The following is a 20,057-nucleotide window of genomic DNA, read 5'->3' on the forward strand; positions in this document are numbered from 1 at the left end:
AGGCAGGAAGATCATGAGCTCAAAGCCAGCCTCAGCAACAGCGAGGCGCTGAGCAACTCAGTGAGACCCTGTCTCGAAATAAAATATAAAATAGGGCTGGGGATGTGGCTCAGTGATTAAGTGTCCCTGAGTTCAATTCCTGATACCAAAAAAACAAAAAGAAAGAAAAGGGGTATGCTCATATCTTTGAGTAAGCCATTGAGTTACTAAGTGAGCTGAAAACAGAATTCAAAAAGAAGGTACAGGTCTTGAGGCAGGGCATTGAGAGGGAGGTGGAGAAGACAATGTTCTGGAATCCTAAAGGGATGCCAGAAGTCCTAAAGGAGTGAAGAGGATGAAGAAAGTACCCAATGGGCAAAGGCGATGCTGAAGCACAGAGGCCTCGAGACACAAACCCCAGCATCCCTGCTGACTGTACTTCCTGGTCAAGTGCTGCTTCTCTCTGTGCTGTTTCCTCATCTGCAAAATGAAGTTGGTACTGCTTGCTCTCCATGTGCTCTGAGGTTTGATAAGATGATAACCATATGTATAGACCCAAGCTCAACCTACCAAGAGTGGACCTTGACTTGAAGAAGTACACTCTAACCTGAAACTCCACCAGGACAGATGCTCCAGAAAACCAGTACACAAACCCCTAGAGAAACAGAGCCCTGAAGGCAGTCTGACTTAAGAAGTTCACTTTGGGGCTGGGGATATAACTCAATCCCCCCACCCACACACACACACACACACACACACACACACACACACACACGTCCACTCTGAAACTTTTGGAACCAAAAAAGCACCACCCTGGAAAACCACATGGTTGTCTCAAACCCAAAATATAGCAAATTCACATGACAATAGAGATGTACCTCCATAGCCAAGAGCCAGCTCAAGGCCAAAATCTGAAATACACTTGACTTCAAAAAACGATGTGCCAACCCTCAGGAAAGACAAGTTAAACTCAGTTTTGGCCCCCGTTCCTTTTCTTTCCTTCCTAAATTGCTCCCAAAGCCTCATCACCCCACCAGCCCCACTAAATTCCAGTAGAGTTCCCTCTCTAAAACCTCCTTCCTATTTCTCGGCCAAGTGCCAAGTGGGAAACAAACTAAAAAACATGACCATACCCATGCCCGAGTCCCACGGCAGTACTATGGGGTCTATAAAAGACAATTACTGCTAAGGTTTCAGTGTTGTTTATGGTATGGATATGGTTTGGAGTGTGTCCCCCCAAGGGTCTGTGTGTTCAAAGTCTGGTCTACAGTGCAGTGGTGTTGAGGTGGTGTGACCTTTAAGAGATGGGGTCTAGTGGGAGACACCTAGGTCACTGGGGGCGGCTCTCAGAAGGGATTAAGGTACTTCTCCTGAGACTGGGCCCTCCCTACTCTGCCTTCTTGTTGGGCAACATCACCTCTCCCTCTTGGGAATGCTCCTGCACTGTGACACCTGAGGTCAGCTGGCTGTTGGGGGCACCACACCCTTGAACCTCCAAACTGTGAGCTAAAGAAAAGACTTTATTTTCAAAGATACTAAGCCTTAGGTACATGGTTATAGTAACCCAGAATGGGCTGATCCAAAGGGACTTTTCAGCTGGAAAAACGTCCTGTGGATTTGGTAGTGGGAAGTGAGAATGTTTAGACAGCCAGGGAGAAAGGAGGAGCTGCCTGAGTTCAGGGATGCCCGGCCAGAGGCAGCCATCTTTGGTCTTTGCACATTTCCCCTTTTTACGTGAACATTCACTAATTCTGAGCCCATAAGACTGAGGCATTAGCCAACTTATTTCCATAATAAGCAGGAATTTCAGAAGAGAAGCTGTATGGGTAAGATAAAAAAAAACTACCCCCACTGAGGAGGCTGGAGGCTGACAAGGCAAAACTGCTCATTTCCCGTGACACTGAGATGACACTGGCCTTCAGTTCTCCACCCTGGCAAGCACAGTTGGAGCACATCACATGCGCTCTTTCTTCACTTTACCACTGGCTTGCCAGTAACTAGTCACATATACAGGCAACAACACACTGAAAGTTTAATGTTTTTTCCTCTGGATAAGCGCTTTTTTTTTTTTTTTTTTTTTTTAAGAGAGAGAGGGGAGAGAGAGAGAGAGAGAGAGAGAGAGAGAGAGAGAGAGAATTTTTAATATTTTTTAGTTCTCGGCGGACACAACATCTTTGTTGGTATGTGGTGCTGAGGATGGAACCCGGGCCGCACGCATGCCAGGCGAGCGCGCTACCGCTCGAGCCACATCCCCAGCCCCTCTGGATAAGCTTTTAAATCAAGATCTCACTGTAAGTCTTCTTGGGTAGAGAAAAACACTTCCCCGGGCTGTCTGGGGTTGGGGGTATAACAGGGCACACATGACATTTCTGGTGGTACAATCTGGCAGCATGACAACTGTCAGAAATTTATGAATACCCCTGGCCTTTGACTCGATGATCATTCTAGGACTCTATATACACTAGGACAGGAACGTACAGATGTATTCAAATATCCACTGCCCCAATGTGAACAAAAGGTCACACTGTGGGGCAAGCAACCTAAGGGAAGGAGAGAAATGCCACTAATACAGTGATTTGCCTCTTTAAATGCTATGGGAATGCTTACGATATGTTAAATGAAAATAAGCAGGAGACAGATGTGTCTTGAAGAAACACCTGATGTGATGGCTCTGGGCTACTTGTGTTCAGTAGGACTGTGGTCAACTTGTTAAAACTTTTTATACTTTTGCTCATTTTCTACAAAGTGAATACATTCTTATTCCTTAACAAGAAAAATTATTAGTAACAAAAGCATGTTACCAGTAAATTGTAGCCCACATTAAGTGATAGCCCAGGGATGCAATTCAACACTATTCACCTGTGGAAAGTCTTCAGGACAAACTAGTTTCTTTGACAAATGGCAAGGAGGAAAGAAGAGAATCTACAGATTGAAGGACATTTAACATAAAAGTCCATCAACCTCAACATGTGCATCTCATTTGGATCCTGACTTAAGACTTTTTTTTTTTTTTTTTTTTTAGGACAACTAGTGAAATGTGAACAGTAATTGAATATTTAATGATATCATGAAATTTTTTTTTCAGATGCAATAACAGTATAATGGTTTGGATTTTTTTCCCAAGTTCTTATCTTTTAGAGATACATACTGAAATATTAATGGGTGAAATGAAATTGTATCTGGGAATGCTTCAGAAAAATCAGGAAGGTAGGAGGGGGAGAAGGGCAGAGAAGAAAACAAGATTGGCCAGCAGCAGGTAAGTGTTGAAACTGTTGACAGATACATGAAGACTCATACTCATCTCTCTGCCTTTGCATGTGTGTAAGATTTTAAGTTAAACAAATTAAAGGGGCTGGGGTTGTGGCTCAGGGGCAGAGCGCTTGCCTAGCACGTGTGAGGCACTGGGTTCGATCCTCAGCACCACATAAAAATAAATAAAAATAAAGATATTGTGTCCATCTACAACTAAAACATTTTTTAAAAATCTAAAAAAGCAAATGTCTAAAGGGAAAAACTACATGGAGGAATGAGTTCAACAGGAAAAGGAGTATCAGGTGCCTGGGGAGTGGGCAGTAAGTGATCTAATGAAGTATTACAAAATTGTCCCATATTAAACCCCACATTTGTTACTTCTAAAGGTATTAAAGCTTTAATATTTGGCAAAACACCCCCACCACATGGGTCTGTCTCCTCCAGATGGTGAACTGTTGGGGAGGGGCATGGAACTGGGAGCAGAACTGACCTCAAGACTAACCGTGCCTTTTTAGCCAAGGTTTCTTTAGCATTTCATTTTTTGAGCCTTAGTATCCCCATCTTTTAAATGAGGAAATAGTGGCTTTATTGCCAAATGAAAGATGGTGTGGATAAAAACAAAATATTATATTGAAACAGTATAAAAACATGGAGAGTAAACCCAGGGCACAACCACTCCTAAGAACCATGATTCACTACTTAGCATCCATACAGAAAAATCAGAGAGGTCGACTCTCTTTGAAAGTATCAATTCTCTCATTAATCCCTCTCCTACCACCCTGTGAACTGGCTGCCCCAGATGACTGATGTAAATTATATGGGTTTAAATGCCTCCCACGCAAAGGAAACAAATCAGGAGGGAAAAATGTTTCCCTCTCCACTGGCAGATGCATGTCTTGTTTGTGTGTGCACTTCCACCAGGAAGGAAATGCTACCCAGACTCGCCTCTGTTTACTCGGGCTTTGCTAAGTTACTAACCAGGCAAGGCAGGGTGGGAGGGAGGTGGGTGTGGGCCACCAATCCCGGTTGGATCCCTGGCCCCATCACATCCTAGCCTGTGGGAGGGTTGGAAATAACAAATGCAAGTACTCGGCACAGAGTTGGGACTCAGAAAGTGACAGCTATCACTGTCACTGGTACTGCTAACCCAATGAAAGACTGCAAATTACAAACACCAAAAGGACAAAGAATTTAGCTCAGCATTCAAGTCTGTTACAGCATAACCTTGAGGAAACTCAATAGTTAATGGGTTTCACAACTGCTCTATGCAATCAGTAGGCATATAGCTAAAGTCCTGAGATGTAGGTTTAGCAGCTTTGCTATCATCTTAAAACTTTAATCAAATACCTAGTGCCAACTGGATTTGGGGTAGGACTGGGGTTTGTCCCTGGTCCTGGGGTACTTCCAATCTAATAAAATGAAGACAAGTATGAACATGAGTGAGAACATCATTTATTTCACTAGCTTCTCACTCACATTATATTTTATCCTAAAATCAAAGAGGAAACAACCCTACTTCCACAGTCATCCAGCTAGTATTTACCACCTTGTTAGGAAGTTCTTTTACAAGTCTAATCTGAACAGGTCATGTTTCAGCAGAAGTCTATGTCCTGTTTGCTCGACTTTACTAGCATGTCATGGATACATAGACACACACGACATTGTTTCTTGAGGATGGGTCTGAGGTAGAAAGAGCAGGGAATGGGCTGAATCCTTCCTAAACCTAGTTCTGCATCAATAAAATGGGGAAAGGGCACGTGCCCAACAAAACTGCTGGAAAGATTCAACTGAGACCACGACTTGAGCATCCACCAAGTGCCCAGCACAGAGTAGGTACTTAGCAGTAGTGTTAGCAGATTCTCAATGTGTTCAAATTCTTAAACACAAAATACAGAAGCTCTGGGATGGTGACAGCATTATTTAAGTTGGCACCATTTTATTTACTGGGAGGTAGTGCATTCATTTGCTTTGCTATTAAAAAAAATATTACTATTAAAGCAGCAGCAGCTGCTGGGCCAGCAGTGAATGCGTATTTTGACTTGCACTTTGTGGAAATAAGGAGTATCTAATTTTATGTAACCGCTATTAATGTGAATAAACATTACAAGAAAGAGGAAATGGGATGCATAAAAAGAAAATGATTAATAGAACATAAAGGAAGGTTCCCCACATTTCAAAACAAGAAAGACACTCAAGTTTTATTTTATGCATAACTGGGCAGTGAAGAAGCTGCTCAGTGGAAGGAGAGCTGTTAGCCCTCACTGAACCTCTGCGAAGTCTCTAATGCTGGGAAAAAGCCAATCAAATCAGAAATTTTCCCAAACAGCCTAGTTGCCCCACCTAACCTTCAAGCCAGCCTGGGTATCTATGGAAAGATTATGGAAAGAGCACAATGTCATCACTTGGGATTCAATGGCAGTAGGGTGTTTATTCTCTGCCCACACCCTGTGTAGAATGTTGGTCTTTCTTGACCACATCTGCAAAGCTAAAACTGGGCAGCACAAACCTCTGACCACAGCCTTCAAAGGATCCCAAGTGAATATAGCACAGAGTGGGTCATGGGGAGGTGCAGAAAGAAGGGCAGAGAAACTAACATCTCCCAAGTGCCACTAGGTCTAAGACATTTCACTGGCCTTACATTACCCACTGGTTCTCTCTATGTGAAGTCTTGTCATCTCCATTTAACTTTCATGTCAGTAAAAAACGAAAATGAGGCTAGAAAACCTGGATCCCAGCCCCAGCTTTGATGTGCGAGGTGGGTGTAGAAAATATGTTTCCCTCTCCTCCATCCTCTGAGAACCACCATGAAGGTGCTGAAAGGGAGAACTTAAGCCTACCCATCACTTAACCCCCATCATACTTCCCAAAACGGAGGTGGTCTTGGTGTGCCAATCTGATCCTCCCACCAGACAGAATCAGGCACAGAGACACCAACTCGTGTGGGGTACTTTTAAAGCTGCAAGTTATGTAGGGGCCTAGCCTGTGTCATCTGCCATTGGTCTAAGAAAGAATGCCTCTTTTATTTACCATTCTTCCTCTAATGGTCTATAAAACACTTCATCAGACTTTCCAATAAATCCCCATTTTACTTAACTAGTTGTCTTGTGTTGAGGCAGGCATGGGGATCTGTAAAAAACTGAAAAGGCCCAATGCACTTGGATCTTATAGGCCTTGGCACCCTCATCCTCTAAGACCTTTCCCAGCCCTGCTGAACTTATATCATGATATAATATCACTGTACTTACTATCGCCCACTGCATGCTGAGCGTGACGTTCAGTGTGGTCATCCTGGCCCTAGCCCTTGGGCATAATGCTACAGAAACACAAGGTATCCAGCTGTATTAATAATACAGCTGGTAAGAGCTTATGTTTTCCTCCACCCAAAGTGCATCTGGCAGGAAAAAGGATGGCCTCAATTGCCTTAGCCAACTCTGGTTTTTTGCAATAACTGGTATCCAAATGCAATAGTTTTTTGAGTTTTACCTCCCTGGCACATGAGGTTCTAATTTTGTTTTTCTAGCTTCTTGGTGGCTAAATTTGGTGCTGCTATCAAAGGGACATATATTTCGGTTCTTTGGGGAAAATTATACCATAGCCTTGGCATTAAAATTCAGTTCTTACATAACTGACCACAAACAGCACCATGACACAGGACTGCTCAGATGGTGCTATGGCCCAGAAAGAGCCTACGGTGAACTCCTGCATTCTGTTAAGACCAAGAAGAGTCAAGTGCCTCCCACGTTGACTTACCCCTATCCCAGATATAATTAAAACTCATTTTAATGATGTTGAAAAGAGCCTGAAGCAAACAGAAATGCCAATTCAAGGAGAGATCCTCTTTGCTTTAAGGTTCCTGCCTCCCAACCAAAATAGAATTCCTTGTGGTCTCAGTGCTTCAAGCTGTAATCAGTAAAGCACACAAGCCTAGCTGCCACGCTGTTCCAGTCAGGACAAAGGCATAAGTGCTTCCCCTCCAATGACCAAACAAATGACCAAAATCAAATACCTGCTTTTATTATATAACAGAAAACAGCTCGTTATCCCAAAAACCCAGCAAAAAAAATCAAAAGGGGCAGCATTGTACCCGCTTTGATGCACCAGTGGAGGAGCATGGCGGGGGGTGTATGGAAGTAAATGGAAAGAATTAGAGACTGGAGAATGCACGGGCAGTAAGGCTGTCCCAGTAGAGCCCATCTGTTGTCAGAGGGACAACACTGTCACTGACTCCCCTTATTTCAGAGTAACTACCTAGGGCTGAGTATATAGCTGTGTGAGCTGGGAGTATGTTTCAGATCCAACTGGGTGTGACCAGAACCCACCCCAGTTACAGTATTTAGTGCTGCCCTAGTCTTCCCCTTAGTCCCATCTGTGCCTCTACCATTCAGGGCAGTTGGCTCTGTCATCTGACCTCATCACTCACCCTTTCAAAACGAGTCTACCTAGTCTCGTCTTTTTCAGTTACACATTCGATTGGTCTAACACAATCATAATAAACCATAATGAGGATAATAACAGCAATCATTTATACGGCAATTACCATGCCAGCCACTATTGTAGGCACTTTACATATACTGACTCACTAAGAGGTGGTACTATTTTCATGAGGGAACAATATTTCAGGAATTTGCCCAATACATTCCAGAAACAAGAGGGTTGCAATTAACCTCAGCAAGGGGACTTCACCCTCCTTGGCCCTAATGTTGCCACTGGTCCACTGTGAGCACTCCTGTACATCTGTTTACCCATCCAAGAATGCTTCTGGCCTCTCTCACAACTCCTTCCTCCCTGCCCCATAGGGGGCTGACAAATCAGATCTTGACATTTATATGACCATTTTTTTTTTTTACCAGCTTACGAAGTCACTTAATGAGTGCCTATGCACATTATCTCCTTTAATATGCAAAAACATTTATCAATCAAATGAGGAAACACAGGCTTAGACATGGAGTGATCTCTAGTCCCACCCTTTACTCATGTTTAAATAACATGTATGGGAAAGGCCAAGGAGTCCCCAAATGACTAGGTGTCATAAGTGAAAACCACCTCTCTGAGGCTCCATGGATCCCTACACAATAAACACAAAGCTTGAGTAGTGTTTGAACATCCAACACCACAAATGACTTTTGTTGACAGGCTCTCAGCCTGAAAACAGGATGGGCTACTGTAGCCCAGCATGGCATGTCTTGAGAGACCTGGACTTGTACTAGCCGACTGGGCTAACAAGAGGAGGTTCCTAATTTTAGGAATTAAAATTCTTCCACCTTGGAAGCAAGTTCCAAAGAGTGATATTGGAGAAGATTTGCCTGCCCCTCCCCAGCCCCCCCAGCACTACAACCAGCCTCAGGGCCCTATTGGAAATCAGAATATAAAGAGCCCTAGACTGGGAGCCCAGAGCCCTGAATTCCAATCCCAGTGTAATTTCCTTCTCAACTTTAGGCCTTCTCAATCTCTACATCTAAAGCAACAGGACTAAACTAGACCTATATGGGTCCCTATCATGCGTGAGATTCATGGTTTGCTAGTTAACCAATCATGTAAGATTAACACTTTTGTTTCCCCACTTTTAGGCATCTATAATTGGCATTCTGAGCATGTGATCAGCAGAAGATAAGCAAGGCTACACCACAGAGTTGATCAGTTACAGCTGAAATTAAACACATGTGCTACAAGAGTTATGCCAAACAACATTATCAGAGATGTCTATTAATTTTTCTGCAATACTGCAAGTGTTATTAGAACTACATCACACCTTTTATAGTTTTCTTGGAGATCAGGCTGGCAAGCCCCAGACTAGATTTCCTCCAAGGTCCTTTCAGTTCAGATATTTAGTGGTTCCCTGAGTAACTAGCACCCAACAAAAAGGTAAGGCTGTGGATGACCAGGAAGTTGGAAGCAGGCGGGGAGTGAGCCCTGCTGCAACTCTGAGAGCAGCAGTCTTTCAGCCAGGTCCGTGGCCAGTTCACAGGCAAAACATAGGCTGGTCAACAGTTCCAGCCTGCAAATGCTAGCCCCGTGACTTCCAGCATCACCCTCTTTTCACTTCTGCCCAGCCCAGGAGGACTACTTTCAGCAGTCTGACTACAAAAGGCAGAGATTTAAAGAGGTCTCAGAAGAACAGAGAAAATCAAGTGTCTTATTTCTTTCTTCCCTCTCTAACTTTTTTCTTTGATACTAGAAATCAAGTAGAGTCAAAAGTAATTGATAGATAGACATCTTTCTTGAGCCTTGCAAGATAGCAAAAAGAAAAATCAGCAAGGAAGCATAGAAGACAGTGAAAAAGAGCACTTGCCCAGGGTACACAAAGCCCTGAGTTCAATCCCAGCACAAGGAAAAAAAAAAAAAACTTTCAATTCAGAGATTCTACATTTAGAACCCAAAGTCTACCAGTCACTACCATATCCACCTTAGACAAGTCATTTAACCTGAGCCTTCATTTACTCATAGTAGAAGAATAATGCTAAGAATGCTATACAGTGGCCTTTTATTGGATGACAGATATATAAAATGTTTTTAAACACTAAAGATGTATATATAAAGGGCAAGTAGCCTTAGCATGGAGAGTATCTGCCCAACAGATTTGGGTCTTACTTTAAAAAGAGCATGGATTCTGGCACATAAAGCAAGTTTACTTCTTCCTTTCATTCTGCAGGCAAACTTACTCTTTACGGACCACTGCTGTCTATGTCCAGAAAAAATGTACCCTAGTTACTCTCAGACTGGGGCAGAGGCTTGGGCCACTGAGCCTGAAATTCTGCGTGGGATGGCAGAATGACGGGAAGATTTGTTGCCTTTTATTGTTTTATCTTCAAGAGGTACTTAAGCAAAAGTACCCACCTCAATTTTATCTAAACCCTTCCTGAGAAGGGTTTCTTCTTTTAGGGCTACACACTCTTTGGGGATAATTCATGAGCCCCTTAAGTTTAGTAGCTGCTATATTAAGAAGTACGTCCCATTAAGTTTACCTGTTTTCAAAATATACTTCCATTCTAGAACACAGGGCGGGAGCAGGGGGGCTGATGAACAATTATGCCAAGCCTTGTCCACAGGATTCCTATGTGTGGCATTCCTAACTTATGGACCTAACCCCATTTATATTAACACTGATAACCTCTAGTCATCAGTACGGAAGAAAACACCCAAAAGGTTTTAGTTATAAGAGTGAAGGAATACATACAGATGAAGTCTGACTGGTATGCATGAAGACTCTACACAAATGGGATTAATTCCCAAGTCCACTACTTACTGACCTTGGGCAAAATGTAATATGTAATTTTTGGTTTCTTCACCTGTAAAAGGAGCCAACACTAAAAGGAGGGAGAAAGCATTAAATAGCAGCATATATCAGGCTTACGCATAGTAGGAGAATCAATAACTGAATGAGAGAGGCTTGATAATCAATCTACTACATTCCATACTTTCATTTCTTTACCTTCAGAAAGGACTGAACACCACCCCGCTGACAAAAATTAAAATAAGCCTCTGATGCCAGATCCACAATTGACTGCCAGGTTCCTTGAGAAGACTTTTAGATAGCACCTCTTAAGGGCAGGGCTGTCCACCTTTGTACTCCTGGGCCTGCCAGTAGGAGGCACTTAACAATCCGTACATTGCCTGCAATGGTAATTTGAGTGATTTTGATTGTATTGCAGACATAAAATGTTCTATATCATTTCTCTCATCCATGAACTTGCCCTTTCTACCCTGTTAAGAGTTATAGACTTATTTCTTAAACTCCATTAGCTTCTCTATAATACAATCCATATAATAACCCTAATGCTTTAGCAGGGCTTGGCAGAATGATTTGTACATAGCAGCACTTCTCCAAGATGTGTGAAGTGAATGCTTTTCATGGATCATACCTACATAAATTCTCACATTTAAATCAGAAAACCCATATCAAAAGCTTTGTAAGCACAGAGGGAAAAATAGTATGTTTAAATACCACTCTTAAGGTCCCTGAATGTGGTCATGAAGAAAACTAAGCTTCTAAAAAACCTAGGCACCTATTTGATGAGACCGAAATTAAAAGGTACAAAGTGAAGCCTCCCATGTGCTCTACCAAAACCACTGAAATACATCTTTGGAGACATTTAGGACATTTATTTTATGCCTTAAATGTTGAAAGAGTTTGCTAACTCTGTTTATTTACTAGTCAAATCTTGAACACAAATCACTTCATCTCTTTGGGTCTCAGTTTTCATGTTGCGAAAATGGAGATAACTGTCCCTCTTCCTTCACAGAGCTCCTATGAGGATTAAGTGTAATCATGCACACCAGATGCCTACCACAGATCTGGCAGAGAGCAGCTGCTCAATAAATGGCCACAAAAATAAAATACTGGCCCAAAATAAAATAACCAAGCAGACCTTTTGACCATCTCCCTTCTATAAAAGGCACTGAGCATTGGCCACTCTAAGCCTTTAAAAGGTGGATTCCGCCTACAATGTCCCTCATAGCAGTCCCAAATGCCTGACTGTTCCCTTCTTGGGTCACTTACTCATAACTTTCAAACAATCACAAGTAAAACGGCACACATTGTGTGCTTTGGATGCTGAATAAGCAGAACATTGGCTTTGGCTTGAAAAACGCTCACAACCCAGGATGAAAACTTGGCAAAATACTAGTCAACCCATTTCTGCCTCCCAAAAGCAGCCTCTCATATGTGCCAGCCAAGATGTGGCTTCCACAGCCATGTATGATTCTTTATCATCAAAGCAGAAGCCCAAAAGCAAACTCTTGGCCTCCTCTTAGCATACATTTCTAATTCACTTCCTAGAGTGCTCATCACAAGAAAATTTAAATAAAAGCCCTAATATCTGCACAACACAGCATACTCCTGCCAAGGAGATATGGCAAAAGAGGATGGGTTTACTTGGGGTTTCAAGCCTGGAGACCTCAGACAGCTTTTGAGTTGAGTTCCATATATGCTAATTAGTAATCCAAAGAACAGAAAAGATCATAAACAAGTAGAAAGATATTTCATTACTAGAACTAGAAAAAGAATTCCAAGCGACCCAAATTAATCCTTATTCTGGAATTTCCACATCACCAAAAAAGTACCCAGAAGTCCTATTCCTAAGAATAACCACAAAATAACACAAGCCACATTCTTAAAGTTTCCAAATATCTCACTTGTGAAGTATATGCCAAAAAGATTTTGTGGTGTGTCTCCAAATGTTTCCTTAAATTTATATTTCATTTCACCTTGAACCCCATATTTTTATTTTTAAAGAACTGAATTTGAACAATTTAAGATATCTATAATACATTTATAATATGCAACCTTCCATACCTAAGCTTGAAAGGGAAATAAAAATTCAACCATGAAGGTTGGAAAAGTATTTCACATTTGTGCAAAAGATAACTACAGTCCAACCTTATGGAAAATGATTCAAGAGTTAAAAGATGCAGACAGGGGACAATGGTTTCCGAAGCATACTGTACTCGGGATCACAAAAAGAATTACAAAACTATGTGCTATCCTGAATGAAAACATTTACTGTATCATCAATGAACTCTAATGTGACATTTTTGAACTTCCATCCTGGTTCCAAATCCTTCAAGTTCACAAGTGGACCACACTTTCATTATGGTTGGATTTTTCCTACTTACTCTAGCAAGACAGTATTCCTCACAAAAAAGAAAGAAAATGGAAAAAGAAAAAAGAAAAAAACCTTGTTGTATTTGCATTTAAATGTAAACAAAGATCAAAAACAGCTGCAAGTAATTTGATATTAACTTATCCTAAAGTGTTGCTGCAATATGTAAATACCCTTACCTATCAACACCAAATACCCTTATCACCTGCTGCACAAACAGAATACAGTAACATTATCTGAATATACAGAAAGAAAAAGAAAGTTAAAGTAACTGACAGCTCTATTAGCAGGCACTGAAAAACTTATCTGGAAGGAATATAACCCTACAGCCTAATCAATGTCACATCCTTTAAAGGATTAGTACATAAAAAGGATGCAAACTGCTCCTGTATCAACATGTTCCAATTTATTACAATTAAGTGAAGGACAGTCTCATCCTGAGGTTGAATGCCTGGCAACTCTGTTTCAAATCAAACACTAAGCATCACACTAGTGAAACAGACTGACACTTCACAGAGGAAAAAACAAAACAAAAGAAAAACCATTTACCTCTTGCTCTCAAACAAGTTTAGTCTGGTGATACTTCTCCATTCACTTCAAAATTTATTTCAATCACCTAACAATGACTCTGGAGAGAACCCTAGAAGCAGTCCCAAATGGAATTAAACATTCAGACTAATTCACAGCACCTGGCAGGCAGGCATTGTGGAACCTAGCACTAAGAGAAGTCTCTTACTTCCTAAAATCTAGAAGACCTGTGCTTCAGAATACCAGGTCTATATGAAAGTACAAGTATCAAAGCTGATGTATCAAGAGCAGTTTTATTGTTATTTTGGTGGGATTGAACCCAGGAGCATTCTACCACTTAACGGCATCCCAGCCCTTATTTTTAAAAGAGGGTCTAAGTTGCCCACACTGGTCTCCACTTTGAAATTCTCCTAAGCTTCCCAAATACCTGGGATTACAGACAAATAACAGTTTGCCCACAAAAACTCAAGCTTCCCAATATTAGGTGGCCCTAAACCTTAAAGAGCTATCCCCTCTGAGAAAACCATCTCTCTTCCTAACTTCCACCTAATACTGCCTTTCTAGTTGGAATAGGCTTGGCTTGCTTAAAGAAGTGGTGCTTTATGGCACTTAGATACGGTACTGAATTCCAAAGCAAATCCTATTTTTTTTTAATTGAGGTTTCAGAGGCTTCTGTAGCTTCCTCCTTATCCATCCCACCTTATCACTAACTCAAATTTTTGAAGAAATCGATTTGCCCTTGACCCTGTCCCTGGACACCCTCAACGCTTTCCTGGAGGGTCCAGATAACTGGAGCTGTTCTTTCTGCAGCCTTGGGTCTCCCCTCTCTGGTCAACACTGCAGGCTGCATCGGCCTCCTATCTCCCTTTACAATCTAAGAGTCCCCTGCAGACCTGGCGCAGCAGCCCTGAGCCCTACCAAAGCCAAAGCTGATAGAGGAGCCGGCTGGAGAGTTGTTTGCACAGATCTTCTTCCACCTGGGCTTTCGGGGAAGTCAGGCGCCAGGCATTAGCTGGGAGGAGTCTTGGGATGGAGATGGTCCCAGCCTGACTTCTTATTCTTTTCCGATTTTTCCATCAGCCCTAATCTCTGCAGCTATGCCTGCCTGACCCGGAGAAGTGCGCTCACTGCCCATCTCTCCGTCCCTTACTGGTGACCTTGGCCTTCCCACTTCAGCCCTTGGTGGCGCGACGCCACCTACTTCGCGGGTTAGCGAAGGGTCACAATGATGTGGAAACGCAGAGCAGACCTGCCTGACTTCCAGGCTGGGTGCAAGATACAGAACGGACTTCCCTCTTCTGCCTCCTCAGAGTGTGGAGAAAGCTCGCTCAGCTCTTCCCCACCTCCGGTCCCCGAGCCTTTAAACGTGTAGGACCCGGGAAACTGCTGACAAATGGGGAAGGGGTCTGCAGGTTTAAAGTTCCCCATTCACCCAAGAGTGGGCGTGGGGGTGGGTCCTTGAGGGGGTGTGGCTCCCCCTGCCCCCGACATCGCGGTCCTCCCCAGTTCAGAAAGCAAGAGCATCCCACTGCGAAGCAGCGGCGGCGCGCGGGGGCAGCGAGCCGGGGTCCCCGCGGCCGGGCCAGGGTCCTGGGCCGCGACCTACCTCCTCCAGCAGCGTGACGGTGTTCCTGCAGTTGTGCAGCCGCGTGGTGAAGCTGGACGTGGTGGGCGAGTTGTAATCCTCGGTGGTCTCGGCGATGAACTCGGACACGGAGATCTGGTCCGGCATCCTGCCGGGGGGGACGAGACACAAGCGAGGGCGGGGGGTGAGTCACGGCGCAGGCTCCCGGGGCCGCGGGCCGCCCGGGGCTCATGAACGCCCCGCGCGCAGCCCTGCGCCCGGCCTGGCGCGCTCCCACCCGCGGCGGCGGGAGGAAGGGCGGGCGAAGGCGGGCAAGGGCGGTGCTCCGCGCCGGGCCCTTCAAACTACGAGTCGCGCGCGAGGTCGGGGGCTCCGGGGGGTCCGCCTCCCTATGCTCATGCCGGCGGCGCCGCAGCTGCTCGGCGGCGCGGGTCGGGGAGGGCCGGCCAGCTCCGGAGGCTGCTCAATGCTCTGACAGGCGGCGGCGCGGGCGCGACCGACTGAGCACACACTCCCGCGGGCGGGCGGGCGGCGCTCCCGCTGCAGTCACGGGGACAAACAAGGAAGTGCTCTGCGCACGCGCCGCCCCCCCCCCCGCGCGCCCCCGCGCCGCCCCCGGCCCGGCCCTGCTCCGACGCGGGCGCCCGGGGCGGGCGGGGGCCGCGCGGCTTGCGGGGCGCCGGAAGCGCGCGTCCCCGGCCCGCCCCCGAGCAGTTACTCCAGCGAGCTGGTTACGCGAGCGTTTTGCAAGAGGGGGACCAAAAAAAGTTGTAAGCGTTCTTGTTTAGTCCCGTGTGGGTGCAGGAAGCGAGGCCGGGAGAGCCGCCTCCCGCTGCGAAGGCCGCCGGCCGTGCGAGGGGGCGCGGGGCGTGGCGCGTGGCGCAGGGGCGGCCCCGGGGCAGCCCGCAGCTCGCCGGCGCTCGCTCTCCCGCCGCAGGGCGCTCGCCACCGAGGGAGGCTGGTCTCCTGTGGTTGGTTTGGTCGCTAAAAATGCTGAGCGAAGACCAGTGAAAGGATTTGGGTTTTATAATTTCCTAATCTTTTCATTTGCACTTTCTCCCCCCGCCCCCAAACCCGGAGAAAAGACGAGGATCAGGGAGTGTAGAGGCATTTCCCAGGTGCAGATGGTGTCCAATGCTAAGCGAAGGTCAAGTTTCAGCTGCAAAAGTACCAATTGATAGCTCACTCCTCGGCCCCAGCAGATGGCTATTTTTTAAACTAGCTCAATCTACTGTTGTTAACGCGAAGAATGTAATTCCTCACCATTGACTCTAGATGAAATTGATTTTACAAAGAAGAAAAAAAAAAGCTAGGCCCGTGGGGTGCCTCATAATTGGCTCCAGTAATTGCAGCCTTTAGGAGCCTTTGATAGTGGCCTTGTAGCTGATCTTCCTAATGAGCACCTTAGAGAGGGCTGAAGGCTGGCCTTTGGCCTCTCCTCAGCCCGTGCTCCTGCCATTTTTTATGGTTAGGGGTCTGTTCTCTGCTCCTATTGGGCTTGGCACTAACAGGATTCTTGTCAAATGGAAATGCATCACCTCATTAATGATCAAATATTTATCAGAGCCTATAAAGTGCTCTGGAGAGTCACTCGGTGACAATGCTCCTGGTGTCATGGTGCTTATCTTCTGGTAGAGCAACAGAAAACTAGTAAATACACAACAAAAGTGGAGTAAATATACAGGAGCCCAGCAATGGCGTTGAGTGTGAAGAATGTTCAGAGAAGGCCTCTCCGACAAGGTGAATGGAAAAGAATGAGGGAGTAACCCAAAAGGCTAGCTACCCTGTTGGCTATGGGATCTTAGACCCTCGTTTGCCTCTCATGAAGGCAAAAGTTAAGGACACCAACTCCAGGAGGCTATTATGAGTTCTCATAATGCATGAGATCTGCTTTGTGAATTGGAAGCCATTATGAAAGTGTGATGTTTATCTCTCCTTATTGGCCAGGCTGGAACCTGCACTAGGCCCCCAGCCAGGTGCTCATCAGTGCCCTCCAAGGGACCATGTTTCATGTAGGAAAGTGCATCCACCAACTAAAGGAAGAATTTTCTAAGAGAATACACACAAATCACCTTCCCTGGCAAAGTGAAGTGTTGAGAAATGCACTTTGAGGGGCATTATTTTAAAAATTAGTAAATAAATAAACAGGTACCCAATAAACAGAAGTACTTTCCTCCCATTAGTACTTTAAAAGCTGGAGGTTCTGGGAAAATAGCCAGGTGGCAATAGCAGGTAGTTGAAAATGGTACCTGGGGGTCAAGTGGTTCCAGAATATAGCTTTTGAAGTATGAGCCACCTAGGAGGAAATCCTACTTCTTCATCCACTGCATCTGGAAAGTTCTATAACTTGGAGCAAATATGGCTGCTATTACCTTGAGCCTCAGTAATCCTGTGCTCCCCCATGGAAACAGTGAACATTACATGGAATACTTAGACTTCCCTCCTCTCTGAGAATACCTTATTTCCTCCAGGATAGAAATAAATTCAGACTTTGAATTCTTCTTCTCTGTATTCCAAATTGTCATCCAGCACCTGTCACCTCCACTAAGCTGGTAGCTCTTTCCAGCCTCTATATCTGGCAGATAGTAAACAAATATGGGCTGTTATTAAAAGCCAAGAGCTGGTGAATAATTGCCTCAGTTCCAGGAGGTCTTGGGTTCCAGAGCTTTCTCTTCTAATAACTGATGCTGTCACCTTGGGCCTGGGTGCTATCACTTGTAAAATAAAGAGGTGAATGTGTCAAAATGACCACACAAAGTCCTCTCACCTGAAGCTGATTGGTGTATATATTGGGCCCTGCAGATGCAAGGAATAAAGATATTATAGCAAGTTAAGCTAATTGCGATAGTAAATAGCCAGGGATTTCTTTCTTGACTGAATTCGCTAGAGCCCAAACTGCTGTTACCAATTGCTGTTTCAGTTTCATTTGAAGATTATGTTATTTTTCTGCTCTTCCCCTACTTCCTTTTGGCCAAGAAAGGAATATGCAAACAATGAGATGTTGTGCTCTGGTAAGTATATATCCCTCAGACTGGTCTGCAATTAAAATTTTCAAAGGTTTACACCTCAACCCACCATTTCTGGTGTTCATGGACCATCATCCTCTTTAAATTTGAAACTGCCCAGTGCAAACCATCTGCACCTAACATTTTCTCAAATACCCTGCAATCCATTCCTGGATATATGAAAGCAAATAGAGTCTGACGTGGGCAAAATTTAAATGCTGTATTTCTTTGCCTGGAGCTGCCCAGAAATATATGCCATCCTTGCCAAACGCAGGAAACATATATATGCACTCATTCTTATGCTCGTGTGCACCCAGCTTTATATGAAGCAGGCAATATCTTTGTTATTATAATCCCCCTCCAAGACTGTCCAGCACCTTTGTACCTTTCATCCTACCGAGTGCTACTCACCAGGACAAGACAGTGGTCTTAGCTAGATGATCTTTGCCTCCTTAAACACAGGAAACAAGAATGGTGGTGGCTTATTCTAGATAGCAATGGTGCTATGATCCCACTGTCACCAGAGAATTAACTCTGAGTTCGAATATCCAGTTGCAGGCCTCACTCTCCCATCTGCCTTATAACCAAGGGGAAGCATTTGCAAGATGACTGACAGTGAATCAGAGATGGAGAGTCAGGGGTGCTCTCTGGGCCCAAGAAACCAAGAGGAGCCACTGGTGCTCTGAGCCACAGTACCAGCCAGTGACAGAATTCATCAAAGCCTCCCCAGTTCCCTCCTGGAACAGAGGCAATGGGGAGAGAAAAGGCTTCATGTTATGTAAACTTGGGTTTGAATCGCTATTCTGTGACTTGTTAGCCTTGCTTTTTCATCTGCAAAATTAGGGTAATGGATAACAATAAAGCTGTGTTTCAAGTTTTTATGTGAAATGAAATGAGAAGATATAGATAAAGATGTTAACACATAATGAATAATCAACCAATGTGAATTCCCTTTGAACTCTTTTTTATGTGAAGTATAACTATAAATACATCTCTGTTCATTCCACAACTCATATCTCTAAATTAGTCACTTAGAGGAAGGAAGAATAAAGGGAGGGGAAGGCTGCATGGTAATTACAGAGACTAGGATCTCAGATGTGTGAAGAGTTTTCAGAGACCTCACTTAATCCTTTCAGTGTCCTCTGTGAGGCCAGATCCATTAGTGATAGTTTGGATTTTGGAAGTAACTAAACAGTCATAAGATGAATGCCAATCAGAAGTAAATTGAGATCAGAAAAAAAAATGGCCCCATTATTACAAAACACAGCTTCTTTAAAGAAGGATATTCTGGCTGAAGCAACTTCTGGGAGCAAGAACAGGGCATTAAATTTGCTGGAATATGAGTTGGAAAGACTTGGACTCACATTTCTGCCATGCAGCAGCTATGAGACCTCGTTAAAGTAATATATACCTATGTATTTCTTAGTGTTTTGAAAATACAATGAGCTAAGGCACATACAATGCTAAGTATGGAGTTCTGAACACACATTCCCTTCTTTAAATCTCATGACAACTTTAAAAATTAAGTGTAATTATCCATATTTACCAGAAAGGAACATGAATCATCAGGTATACTACAGGATACTACTTTCTGACCTCCTTTCCTGGGCCAGCCAGTGTTTTCAATCATTCACCTAACAGTCCTGAGATGCAAGTATGAGAGTAAAGGGACCTGAAACATAATGAGATCTCACTGAAAGTTAATGTCCCCAGCCAACTCTGCATCCAGTGTTTTTTCTACTGCCTGAAAAATTGTTCCCTTCACATTGTATGATACAGTATTTTCACTATACAGTGTTTTCCAGCCCAGACCACCAAAGAAAGTGGTTTCCCTATTTCACCTGATAACTCACGAACAACTTCTTCTACCAACTAAAAGGAGTAGTAGAGGAAAGGAAAGTTCTTTGGGGGCAGGAGCAAGGAGGAGTGAATTTGATTCTGTGTGTTGTGCCATCAGGCTCAAGTTGCCATATTCTATGAGCTAAAGACTGTTTTCTTCATGTTCTTTGTATGAGTGCTTCTCAAGGGCACTCATGAAATTTCATGTAATATTTTTTAAAAGCCTACTCTTAACTCCCAAAAGTACTTAATTTAATTTAAACGTTTCAC

At 44.1% G+C, this 20,057-nt stretch overlaps 1 protein-coding gene across 1 annotated transcript in view; it reads right to left on the minus strand.

Moving 5' to 3' along the window:
• ASAP1 (ArfGAP with SH3 domain, ankyrin repeat and PH domain 1) overlaps positions 1-20,057 on the minus strand; it is a 331,734-nt gene that overhangs the window by 246,766 nt on the left and 64,911 nt on the right. The window contains exon 3 of the mRNA XM_081266600.1: positions 14,965-15,091. Within this exon, the coding sequence (XP_081122726.1) occupies positions 14,965-15,091 (127 nt within the window). The remainder of the gene's footprint in view (positions 1-14,964; positions 15,092-20,057) is intronic.

Source organism: Spermophilus citellus (genome assembly GCF_964194105.1).
Source record: "Spermophilus citellus genome assembly, chromosome: 14".
Classification (NCBI taxonomy): Eukaryota; Metazoa; Chordata; class Mammalia; order Rodentia; family Sciuridae; genus Spermophilus; species Spermophilus citellus.